At 37.1% G+C, this 13,480-nt stretch overlaps 1 protein-coding gene across 16 annotated transcripts in view; it reads right to left on the reverse strand.

Moving 5' to 3' along the window:
• Positions 1 to 13,480, reverse strand: part of SGIP1 (SH3GL interacting endocytic adaptor 1) — a 192,255-nt gene that overhangs the window by 17,262 nt on the left and 161,513 nt on the right. For all 16 annotated transcript variants that reach the window (XM_081057283.1, XM_081057282.1, XM_081057296.1 and 13 more), the window contains one exon: positions 5,610 to 5,721. In XM_081057283.1, the coding sequence (XP_080913409.1) occupies positions 5,610 to 5,721 (112 nt within the window). The remainder of the gene's footprint in view (positions 1 to 5,609; positions 5,722 to 13,480) is intronic.

Raw genomic sequence — 13,480 nt, forward strand, 5'->3', positions numbered from 1 at the left:
AGTTCCTATCTTTTTATTGCTGGGTAGCACATGGATATACCATAGGTTTTTTGTTTTTAAGTTCATGCACCTGTTGGAGAACATTTGAATTCTTTCCAATTTTTGCCTATTACAAATAAACCTGTGATGAATATGAGTGACAAGTCATTGTACGGACATAGGCTCTCATTTACCTTGGATAAATGTACAGGAGTGGAGTCACTGGATCACATGGTAGGTGCATCTTTAACTTCATAAGAGACCGTCAGACTGTTTTCTAAAGTGGAAAAATAGCTGTGTCTGAGAGTTTCAGTTCTTCCACCTCCTGGGCAACATTTGGTAGGATTTGTCGTTTTAACTTTGGCCATTCTAACAGGTGAGCAGTGGTATCTCACTGCTGTTTTAATTTATTTGTATTTCCCTAATGGCTAATGATCGTAAGCATCTTTTCATGAGCTTATTTGTCATCAGTTATCTACTTTGGTGAAGTGTCTGCTCAAATTTTCTGCCAAGTTTTCAAATTGAGTTTTCTGTTCTCTTATTGAGTTTTGAGAGTTCTTTATATATTCTGGACACAAATCATTTATCAGATACATGCTTTGCCAAGATTTTTTCTCCAGTCTGTGGGCTTGGTTTTACTCCTTTGTCTTCAGAGTATTTTTGAAGAGCATAAGTTTTTAATTCATCTATTTATTTTTTATGGGTTGTATCTAATCAATTTATTCTTTTGGAATCCTATCTAAGAAATCTTTGACAAACCCAAGGTCACAGAAATTTCACCTATATGTTCTTCTAGAAGTTTTCTATTTTCAGTTTTACATTTAGCTTTATGATCTGTTTTTTTAGTTAATTTTTGTATTAGGTGTGAGGAATGGATCCACGTTCATTTTTTTTTTTTAGTGTGTGGGTATGGATATCTAATTGCTGTAGCGCCATTTGTTGAGGAAAAGACTGTTCTTTCTCCACTTGGCAATTTTGTTGAAATTCAGTTGTTCATATATGTGTGGATCTATTTCTGGATTCTGTGTTCTGTTCCATTCATCTATTTTGTCTGTCTTTACACCAATACAACACTATCTTGATTTATTGCTTTATAAATCAAGCTTTATAATAGTTCTGAAATCAAGTAATACTAGTCCATCCATGTTGTCCCTTTTCAAAGTTGTTTTGACTATTGTAGGGCCTTTGCACTTCCATATGAAATTTAGAACCACTGTGTCAATTTTTACATAACATCAGTGTAACTCCAATTCACCCTTTACTGCCTGCTCTGAGAAAATTAATAATGGGCCCTTTATATATTTTTTTCCCTTTGGTAACAGGAACCATGTTAAGCTTTGACAGTAGAGGGCGCTAGAAGACACTGTGGGAAGAAGGGATTTTCCTTCCTGGTTCCAGTGTGCTTGCCAGGCAGGCACCAAGCTTGTGTGTAGCTACCGTGTTTCCCCCCAAAAAAGGCATAGCCAGACCATCAGCTCTAATGCGTCTTTTGGAGCAAAAATTAATATAAGACCTGGTATATTATATTATATTATATTATATTATATTATATTATATTATATTATATTATATTATATTATTATTTATTATACCAGTCTTATAGTATAATAAGATTGGGTCTTATATTAATTTTTGCTCCAAAAGACGTATTAGAGCTGATGGTCCGGCTAGGTCTTATTTTCGGGGAAACACGGTAGCTCCTGCAGTGCATGTGGCACTCTCAGTGTGTGGGTATTGCAGGCCGTGTGGCTTTGCTAGTTCCCAGCAGCACAGGACCTTCCCTAGCATCTGGCTCCTGCAGTGCATGTGGCTGGGCTGCCCCAGCGCCTGGATCCTTCAATGCACATGTGTTTTCTAGCTCCTGCCATGTGTTCACCTTCTCCACAGCCAGCTTCTGCAGTGCATAGTGGACAGAAGTACCTACTGGCCACGAGCTTCCTTTGACATTGCCCTCAGCCAGTTTTGTAGTGGAGTGTGCCTGAGGGAGACACCTCCCCGTGAACAGCTGGTAGTCTGCTGGGCTCTCCCTATGCCACGGTGTGGCAACTCTCAAGAAAGTAAGCTGGGGCAATCATATGGCACACCTGACATCTCAGGGGGCACTGTCCTTCACCCGAGCGCCAGTGTCTTGCAAATCATTCTTTCCTATATTTTGTCAGCTTTGAGGAGTTTTCAGGTGCAAGGGTCAATAAGTCCCTGTTACTTCACTTTGGCCAGAAGCAGAAATCGCAAAAGGAATCTGCTTTGGGAAACAGTATATATTTAAAATGAGTGAACCTCTTTATGACTTCCCCATTCATCTGGATAACTGGCCCCTGTACTAGTTCTACAACTTTACGTTCAGTTTTGCGCATTCTGAGGAAATTGAGGTTAATAAATGAAAATGTTGCTCACGTCTCAGCATAGGGAACTCTCTTTGCCCCACGGCACCTTGTAGACTATGTAACTGTGATTAATGAGAGCCATGTGGCTCAGGTGAGATGGTCTTGGGTACACACTCAAAGTAGTTTATGTGAAGAACTGCTATAGGCTTGTATGTATAAAGCTGGCTTGGGATAGAGCTGGAGGGCAAGTGAGCTTCGTAAAGTTGTCATATGCTCTCTCTTCCCCTCAGATTTGTTATCCGTAACTCTGCACTGCTCTGAATGGAATTTTGGTTTCTGGAAGTTTGCACCTCCATCTCTTCTGAAGGATGGTGCTCATCTCCCAGTTTTCCTCCTCTATCTTTTAGAGCCATAAACCTTGCTTGATTTACTAGTGCTGAACTGGTGCTAAGTCTGGATTTCCCCTCAAGCTGAGCCTACACGTTATGTTTTTCAATATGTGGATATGCAGAATATTATTTGACAACTCTAGAAGAAAACAATTAGTGCAGTTGTTAATTAGACTTCAGCATGTACCATCACTCAGCACATTGTTAGCAATGTTGGCTCAAATTCTTTTTAATTGGGAGGGAATCTGCTCAGTTTCTTTTCCAGGTTGCTCAAAATGAGATCTGAGTGGTATTTTGGTGGGAGATAGAGTTTCTCTTTTGAAAGCAAGTCAGCAAGGGGAGGAGGTGGTATTTCTCAAGTCCGTAAACATTTATTGACTCCTAACTATGTAAATTGTTTTATTTGAGTGGGAAGGCAATTAAAAAATGAGCAACACAACCCCTGGCTTCAAAGGGCCTACAGACACCAGTTATAGGTGAATACTGAAGGGAAAATATACCTATATTTGAATGGATTATATATCATAGTGTAAAATAATTCGAGTAATAGATTTCTCTTTCCAATGCGTTGTCTGAACAGAAATGGGGAAGCCTATGATGCAGGATGAGAGGGAACCACTGGCAAAATCAACTCCATCCACACGTCTTTTCCGCATTTTTTCTCCATGTGGTGCTGTGTGTTTGACTTTATCGTCTTCCTTCCTTCCTCACCCCATGATTAAACTTTTGAACTTGAGTTCTTTCCTTGACAGTGAATAACAAAGGAACAGCAATCAAATGATTCACTGCCTGGAGGTGAAATTAAATTTAGAAGGCTGTCACTTCATGATCTGTTCATCAATTTTAGATCTCATAATTTCAATGAAATATACTGAATCTCCTGTCTACCAAGACAGCATATACTTCAACTGTTTATAGCAGTATAACTGAAAACAGACTCAATATATGCAGTCATCCACAAGTCAAAGCCTCAGTTAATTTGGAAAGGCATTGGAAAAGCACTAATATTAATTTGGCTCGAGTGCCAATATAGGTTTCAATATAGGAACTGGGAAAGAGAGGGGAGGGGACACAAATATTCAGTTTATAGCACTATGGTTTATACCATGTAGTAAATGTACAACCTAAGCTCATGGTGGTTATTTGCTCTAACAGTTCAAACTCATACCTCTGTACAAGGTAGCTTTTGATGTCTACTGACATGTGGATGTGGCAAATGCACTTTCTGTCCTGAAGATGAAAGAGAAAGGACATGGGATAAACCTGATTCAAACCTAATCCTCAATGTGATGGTATTTGGAGGTGGGGCCTTTGGGATGTAATTAGGTCATGAGGGTGGAGCCCTCAAAAATGAGATTAGTGCCCTTATAAAGAGACCCATGCAGCTCCCTAGCTCCTTCTACCATGTGAAGTTACATGGTAAAAAGCTATCTATGAAACAGGAAGCCAGCTGTCATCAGACACTGAATCTACCAGCTCCTTGGGCTTCCTAGCCTCCAGAACTTTGAGAAATAAGCTGCTCTATGGTATTCTATTACAGCAGCCCAAGTGGACTAAGACACCATAGTCCAGTGTTTGTTTCTCTACAAAGCTCTGGGCTTAGAATAAAACAGACATTTAAAAGGACATGACACTTCGGATGGCTGATAGATCCCAGGGGCTGGGTAGGACACTTAAAGGTGGAGTTACTAATTATATCAGTTTCCCAGCAAAATATTGTTAGATTTAGACTTTTAAAAACTAGTGTTTTTGAAGTGTAAAGAGAATTCATGATTAGTCATACAGATTCCCACTTAAAATATATGTAGGAATTTAAGTTCTAATCATACTTGTCTCTATTTCAAAAACTTTTATAAAATAGCCTAGTGTTCTATATGCACATTTTTTCTCTCATTATTATTTCCATAGATACTATGGTTTTCTAAGCCCTAAGCCTTGCAAGTAAAAAACAAAGAGCAATTCTTTTCTCACCTAGGTTTATCTTTTATTGTTTACCCATCAAACTCAGACATGAACTTATATACAGGAAACCCAGTTGACTTAGGTATTCAGTTTTTAGTGTAGACCAATAATCACTTTTAACGTGTGTGTGTGTGTGTGTGTGTGTGTGTGTGTGTGTGTGATGAACCCCTTTGTGAAACTGATGAATGTTGTAGACCCTTTCTATGGATAAGTGCACACACACACACACACACACACACAAGATATACAGTATAATTTCAGGGAATCCATTTCTTGAATCCTTTCCATGGAGCTCCGCATAGAGAGGCAAAACGTTTAATCATGTTACATATACATTCAGGTCAAGTCCATTGTCAGTTTGTACTGATATAAGTGAAATCAAGTTCTTGTAAATATAGAGTGGTACATTTTTTTTACCTAGACTGTTTAATTTGTTGTTATTATATATATATATATTTTGGCCAGTTCTTCCTTAGTAAGGATAACATATAACTTGTCCTCTTACTAATCTGAGTGTTATGGGAAGATTTTTTATCCCCACAATTTTATTCCAATGCACCATTGTTTCAGTTTATATGTAGGTGATTCCCATTCAGGAAAGACGAAGACAGTAAAAGACATGATCTGGACATTTACTTTTGTGAGATAATAAATTTTCTCACTGTTGACATAGCTGAGTCAGGGTTTTCTGTTACTTGCAACCAAAACTGAATCAGAGATTCTGGGTAGTAAGATACTACCCAGATTTTTGGATATTTTGGTACATTTTTGTTTTAAAAAGCAGTGAATTAGTACTCCTAATTAAAACTTCTCCTCCATTCTAAGAATGACACCTGTTATTGTTAGCTGGACTTTTTTTGGTTTTAGGGTACAGAATGAAATAGTTATATTTAGGGTGTCCTCCATTGAATGAGACAGAGCTTGGAGAATACAGTGGACCATGCCCCAGGCTTACTTGCTTGGATCTGCTCCTTTGAAGTAGGCATTGACCGTTTCTGTAAATGCTGCTGCAACAGGGAGGGTGTCCTGGGCTCCCATGGTTAGGGGGCTGGGTCCCCTGGAAGAACCTGCACGAAATGAAGAACTTTCATTTATTATGGGCATAAAAGACATTTTAGTATATGTGGAATTATACTAAAGGATTAAAGAATGAAATCTATTACTGAAAATAAAAATATGCTCAGAACAATAACTGTATATTCAACATAGAGCTCAAGTATTTAAAAAGAAATATTTGGCTGGTTTACAGACAAACACAACTGAAATTAATTCAACTATGTATTTTACCGTAGGAAAAAAAAATCCAAGCAGAAGAATAAAATCACAGGGGTTTTCATGATTTTGTATAAAACATATGGCAGTATTTGCATGACAGTTTGTATAGCAGGTAGTTTAATAAAGAAAATCATTAGCTTCTTATTTGAGCATCCACCCTATACAATTGTCCATAAAATGTTTATCATTTCTTCATTTTAAAGAGACAAACAGCCATGGGGTACCATGTCACATATTATCCTTTCCTGGATTATTTCCATTTCAACAATTCTGGATAATTTCCCAATTACACTCAGATCGAGTAGGCTCAAGCTTACATGTCCAAAAAGTACACAACCAAAACATACACCTCAACTTGGCAGAAACACATAAATGCATCACAGCACACTATTAAAAACAGCAGCGGTACTCATACTTATTGAACACCTGCTACTTCACTGGATATCTTACAAGAATGATCTCATTCAAACCCACGTCAGCTCTGTGGGATAAGCATTAGTATTCCTATTTTAAAGAAGAGAAAACTGAAGCTCAAAGAGGTAAGTGACTTGCCCAAGACAATACAGATAGTAAAGTGGCAAAGATAAAATTCAAACCTAGATTTGCCACCCTATAAACTTCAAGTTTTTCCTATGATATACTATGGTTTGTTTAAATGAAACATTTTCTTGTATGGTTTTTATATAACTTGAGGTTTCCAAAAAAAGCAAGATTTAGGATTGCTGTCTTTGTTATTCATTCCTAAGCATGGTACCGAACAGTAAAGCTTTAAAGTTTCAAAGATTCATCACAAAGTACTTGATTATGTCCCATGCTCACTGCTTCTGTTACTATCAAACAAAAACACTTGCTCTTTCCTATCCCACCACAGATTACATGTTATGTTTCTTTTCTTTTACCTTCAGTACCTTCTATCCTCTTCTCTGGCTATGAAAAAAAAATCTACCCTTTGTCTATCTCTGTCTTCTGTAAAGTTTTTCTTGGTAATTCTAGTTCACGCTCGTCTCTTCTTTGTCTTTCATTCGCTTTCAACATCTAGTACTTGGTAACTGATCATTAACAAACATTTGCTTACCATCTGCTACGTATCATGTGCTATGGTAGGTGCTGGGGATTCAAAGATAAATTAAACATAATCCTTGTCCTCAAGGAGTTACAGTTCCATGTGCTATTATCGTCAGCATCAACACCATCAGCATTCACTACCAACATTACCTCCATCACTTTTCCTTGCTGCATACTCCCTACACGTTTTACATGTGATCTATGTAAACATGAAGTAAGCATTATCTTCATTTTGTAGTTGATACATCCAAGGCTCAGAGTTTATACAACTTACTCAGTCTTGCACAGCTGGTACACAGAATATTTAAGATTGGTACTCAGATATGTATAAGTTCCAAGTTTAGCCTCTGAGAACTATATTATTTTGCTGCCATAATAGTGAATTACAGCACTAGGGGAGGGCAAGTAAATAATTAAAGTACCAACAATGAGTTTTAAGATGGAGCATGTCTAAGACTTTGCTGCCCAGAAGACTGTCAACATTTAGAAAGAAGAAACTATGACATGAACTTCTTTTATGGGAACCCCATTGTCATTAAAACAGAGCCAGAATTACATTGACCTTTCTTAAATACATGTTGAATTATCCATTTTTGTATCTTAAAAAGGTAAAGTTTATGCATATTTATAAATAAAGAAGGCACACTAAACAAAGGCCATTATTTCATAACAGTGTTGCACTCTTTATTTGTTCACTCATTAGTTCACATATTTCTTGAACACCTACTAGGCCATTCTCCTGAAGTAGAACAGTTTCCCTAACTGTTAGTTAAAACTGTGTGAGAGATCTGGCCTCTCACCATTGTGTCAGGATCATATCTAGTCACCATATGACTGGAACTGAGTTGTGAAGGAATAGCTAGATCTGTAATCAAATAATTAGACAATTTGATACGTTTTAAGAATGGTATGGACAAAGCTTTAGGAAAGTACTTCATGCTGCTTAGATAGGTCAGGGAAGGTTTCATGGAGAAGGTGACATGGTAGGTGAGGTTTGACGATGAATAGGACCTCAGGATGGGGAGAAGGGACATGGCCCAGCATGTACATAGGGGTGGAGCTGGGCGAACTCAAGGTGTTAGGAGAAACCACAGGAAGCATGGCTGGCATTGTGTGTGTGCGTGTGTGTGTGTGTGTGTGTGTGTCACGATGAGGTGGGTATTGAAAGATAAGACATGAAAGGAGACGAAGCTGCAGGGGTAGGAATTAGGTCATGAAAATGTTTGTATAGATCTTTAGGAAAATTTGTCTTTATTTTATCAGTAATTTATAAGCATTAATATCATAATTACTTTTTGATAATATAATACAAATCTATGGATGCTTTTCAGAGCAGAGTGCATATACATATTGAAACACAATTATAAATTTCTTGAAGTCCTTGGGGGTCCTGGAACTGAAGTTAAGAACACTCTGGAAGATGAGAGGACTTGGATGTATTCGAAATAGGGCAATTATAATGTGACTTGAGTTTATGCGTAGATCACTCTAGCTATAATGTGGTGTATAATTTAGTGAGGGAGACAATAATGTAGGTGAGAAGACCTTTTAGAAAGAAAAAGTTAAAACTGGTAAGAAATGCAGATGTTAGTAGATAAAGGGAATGTCAGGTACAATATTTTTCAGTTCTGCAAAGCATTTAATAGTCTTCCATGAGAGTCTTGTGGATAAAATAGTGAAATTGGGTAGGCAATAGTCTTATCAAGTGAACTGACAATTAGATAAGTCACACCATCCAATGCACATGAATCAGAGGTTTTACATGCACAGGGAAGGGAGTCTCTAACATACCATCTCAGAGATCTTAGTCTGTGGTCTTCTGTGCCTTGGATAAGACTGGAAAAGATTCTCAGAAATGGTACATTGTAATGGCTGGGAGCATGTATTTGGCATCAGAAATACCCGGGACTGAGTCCTGTTTCTGACCCTTTTTATCTATATATCTTAGGCAGGGATGATGTAATAATGCCCACTTTGTAGGCCTGAGGATACAAATGAGTTCTGAGGATAAAATGAGGTAAAGTATTTAGCCCAGTGTTTGGTTCATAGTAAGCACTTACCAATGGTTAGCTATTTTTTATGATTATTATCACAATTTAAGATACTACATAAGTTATCTTAAATAATGACAGACTTATTGAAAGTGCTCAAAATTATCTCAAACTTTTAGTACTCTGGGTTGGAATTGACAAGAAAAATATCAGCAAAAACAAATGTGAAATTGTTATGTATCAAGATTAAAATCATACAATTGTGGTGTGGGGAAAACTGGTTTGGTGGAAGAACAGGTGAAAAAATATTTTGGGGTTTAGTTGATACTCAAATTTCTATTGTTGGGGTCCAAATATTTTGCTTATTGGGCTACATCAGTGGATGAGTAATAGATCACTAGAAATGATTGTTTTACTGCTTCTTTTGGTGTGCTTTGTTTTAAAGCTCATCAGATGGCAATCAAAACACTTATGCACAAGCTAAAGACCAAACTCCTCAGTGTAATGATGTATAAGACCATCTGTATTGTTATAGTTTGAATGTTTACATACCTCCGAAATTTCTATGTTGAAAACCTAATGCCCAGGGTGATGGTATTAGGCAGTGGGGCCTTTGGGAGGTGATTAGCTCATGAGGCAAGAACACTCATGAATGGGATCAGTGTCCTTATAAAAGAGGCCCCAGAGATCTAGCTTGTTCCTTCCACGATGTGAGGACACATCTAGACTTTTTGGCAGGCTGCAACCGCAAGAGGGCTTTCGCCAGAACGCGACCGTGCTGGCATCCTGACCTTGAATCTGTAACCTCCAGAACTGTGAGAAATACAGTGTTTTTGTTTATAAGCCACCCAATTTGTGGTATTTTTTATAGCAGCCAGAATGGACTAAGACATGCAGTCTGACGAGATCTATCCTTCATGACACATCTCCCCCCCATTCCCTCCAATGACCCTATAATCTAGCTATGTTCACCTCTGGGTGCTATGGTCCTTTTAGTAGATTTAATCAATAATATCAGGGAAGGGAAAAAATACCAAAACTTTACCGAGAACTTTTTTTACCTTAAAAGATCCACAATTTATAATTCTAATTTCTTATTCCTATACAGTGCAATTAATATGTCACGTTTATTTTATTTTTTCATTTATTGCATAATTTTCTTTATTTTTATCTGGTCTACATATCATTTTGATAAGTATATATAATTCTACAAACGTTTTCCAAATGTTGAGCCATTTCTAGATAGTAATTATTTTAAATCCATCTTTGTATAAATTTTTTTCCTTTCCTTTCTAATTATTTAAGATATAGTTTTATCATTACAAAGTGGGTGACCAAACCCTAAGGCAAACAAATTTCTGACTACTAAGAATGTCAGATTATTTTACATAAAGATTATACTCAGTGAAAATGCCATCAGTAATAAATGAACATTTCTGTTCTCCTGCAGTACCTTAGAGAATCTTTGTTAACATGATTATTGGAAAACTGGTTAAAACCAGAAGAGGGTCTAAGATGGTGAAAAACTCAAACCTCATAGCCTACAAGGACTAAGAGTGTCCTGGAAACTATTTTCAAATATCTGAAGTAATATTACCAGACATTGACGCATGGGTAGAGTTCATGGTCGTGGACCTGCAAGGTCATAGCTTTGTGACCTTGGGCAAGTCAATTAACTTTAGGTTTTCTTAACTATAAAATGAAGGCGATAGAACACCTAATACCTCTGTGCTAGAATTCTATGATTTCAAGTTGTTTAAGGTATTTACAAATTTGTAAACAGTGGGAACAACTTTCTAATGGGAAAATAAGCTGTGGAGACATAAATATGTAACCTCTCAGGAAATAAGACATGAACACATGGAAAACTTAGTAACAATAACATATGCAAACAAGAACTGAAGATAATAAAGTGAAGGAACTATGAGATCATTTCATTGCAAGACTAATGGCCAAATAAGCAGTATAGAGGTACTGTTCCATGATTCAACAAAAGGAAGTCTGGGCTCTAGAGTCATACAAACTTGAAGGTGAGTTTTGCCTCCTCCACTTAATCTGTATGAACAGGGACAAGCTATTTAATCTCTGCGACTCAGTTTCCTTATCTTTAAAATAGAATAGATAATCATAAAATCTATGTTAAAGGCTTGTGGTAAACATCAAATGGAATAATACTTATGAAGTCCTAAGCATGGTATTGTACTCGAAAAACATATTACTATTGTTTGTGTGTGTTGCTGCTATTTTGTCAGGGTGAGCTTTACTCAGGCTGTTGAATTAGAGTTGGTTCTTTGAAGCTGAGTTGTTATTTCAGCAAAATACGAAGGGAAATGATACCCCAAATGGCATTCTTCATTGAGCATGAAGATAGACCAGAATTTTCAGGTTCCTTCCATCACTAAAGCTCTGTTCTCATAAGAACAGTGAATTCTGTGTATGCATGCTTCATTTTTTTGCATTACCTGGGTGGTGATTATATCTGCTTAAGTTGCTTGATGTAACGCTTAGACTAACAGGAGATAAAAGTTGGTTAAGTGCATGTTTGTCTTTTGATTTATTCGAACGTGAGTTTTTGCAATAGACATTGTACTAGGTGCTGAAGGATACACAGAAAAGCATAAGATATGCCCCTCCCTTCACAGAGCTTGTAGTATGGGAGGGGGCTATAATATTAGATATAGATGAAAGACAAAGCACTACATAAAGTTAGAAAATAGTTTAAGATTATAATTTTTGTATTACTATCAATGATCATTTTTACAGAATTCAAGGTAGACACAGTATTAGGCATGTCCTTCAATAAAATAAAATATCAAACACTAATATGGCTTCATGTTCAGTATACATTGAAGGAATACAGAGGTTCACTATAATTATCTCTATTTCATTAGCTCAAGGTCACTCTGCTAGTAAGTGGTAAAGCTGAAATTCAATCTGAGGTCTCCTGACTATACTAACAAAAGCAGGGGAAGCAACAATGAAGACTCCTGCAGTTCTTACTGTATACCAAGAACTATTCAAAGGGCTTTACTTATATTAACTCTTAATCCTGATAATACCTCTATCAGGCAACTACCATTATTATCCCTGTTTTACAGATGCGCAAACTGAGGTTGCGCGTCATTAGTAGCCTCGCCCATAGTCACCCAGTTAGTAAGCAGTAAGAACAGAACTGGGATGCGAATTCTGAATAGGACTGCCTGATCGGCATCCCACACGCTTCCCTACTCTGCTTACACTGAATGAGTAATATCTGTGGTTCCATAATTACGGGTGATCTAATCATGATACTTGGGAAAATATCTAGTACAGCCCATCCAAAGGAACAGACTACTGGAAAGGGAAGGAAGACTCAAGACCTTGCCCCAGCCAGGACAGGTCTACTCCCATGAGCAACGTGGGCAGACCCTGAGCTGAGACAGAAGAGAGGAGAATATGGCCAGGGGATTCGATATAGTCAGAGAAGCTAGAGAGAGACTGGGTGAGGTTTAAAACGAAACAGGCACAAGGCCAGAATACAACGGTAGGGGACAGTGGCATGGGTCCAAGAGCACCAAGAGAAGGAACAAGGAGTCTGTTTAAGGAATGGGGAGAATTGAGGTTCCAAAAAAGACTCCAAGCAGGTGGGCAGGTGGAGTATGCTTTTTTGTGAAAAGTCTGGTGTATGTTTTCAGAGAAGTACTTGCTACTTGAATATATAGATAGCCCTGGAATTGACAACACTAGCATGTTACTAGCCAGTTAGAGTCTTTCTCAAGTCCAAGTGGAAGAAATTAAGATTTTTAAAAAAGGAAAAAAATATCCACTGAAGAACCATAAATGACTGAAATGTATGAAAACAAGTTCAGCCTCACTAGTAATCCAAGAAATGCAACAGGAAGAGAGACTGGATTTTTTAACTTTTCAGATTAGAAAAGACCTGAAAAAAAAAAAAAAGCAAAAAAACCCAGTACTTCATGCTTGTGAGCATATAATAAAATAGACACTGTAATATAATGCTGGTGGAAGTAAAACTTGATATAATCTTTTTAGAAAACTGCTGGCCACTGTGTATGTTGAACCTTTAAAAGTTTCATAATTTTAGCTCATAATTTCAATTTTAAGAATCTATTCTAAGAAAATATCTTAAGGCCAAAAAATTATGTGAAAAGATGTTCATTGTATGTGGGACAACTTGGAGCAATTTAAATACCTAATAACTGAAGTGAAAAGAAATCATGATTCATGACAGAAGGAAATGTTATGTAGATATTTAAAAGTTCTCAGTAATTTAAAATGGAGCTAAAAACAATTGCATATCACATTTTCCCTATTAGATTGGAAAAGGTAAAAACAATGAACATAACTCAGTGTTCATAAGAGCATGGAAAAATTGTAAATCATATTGTTGGTATGAACTTTTGGGAGAGACATTTGGTAATACGTAGTAATATTCAAAATGTGTGTTCTCTTTGACATAGCAATTCTATTTTTAGGATAAATTCAGACAAGTACA

The sequence above is a fragment of the Rhinolophus hipposideros genome (genome assembly GCF_964194185.1).
Source record: "Rhinolophus hipposideros genome assembly, chromosome: 8".
Lineage (NCBI taxonomy): Eukaryota > Metazoa > Chordata > Mammalia > Chiroptera > Rhinolophidae > Rhinolophus > Rhinolophus hipposideros.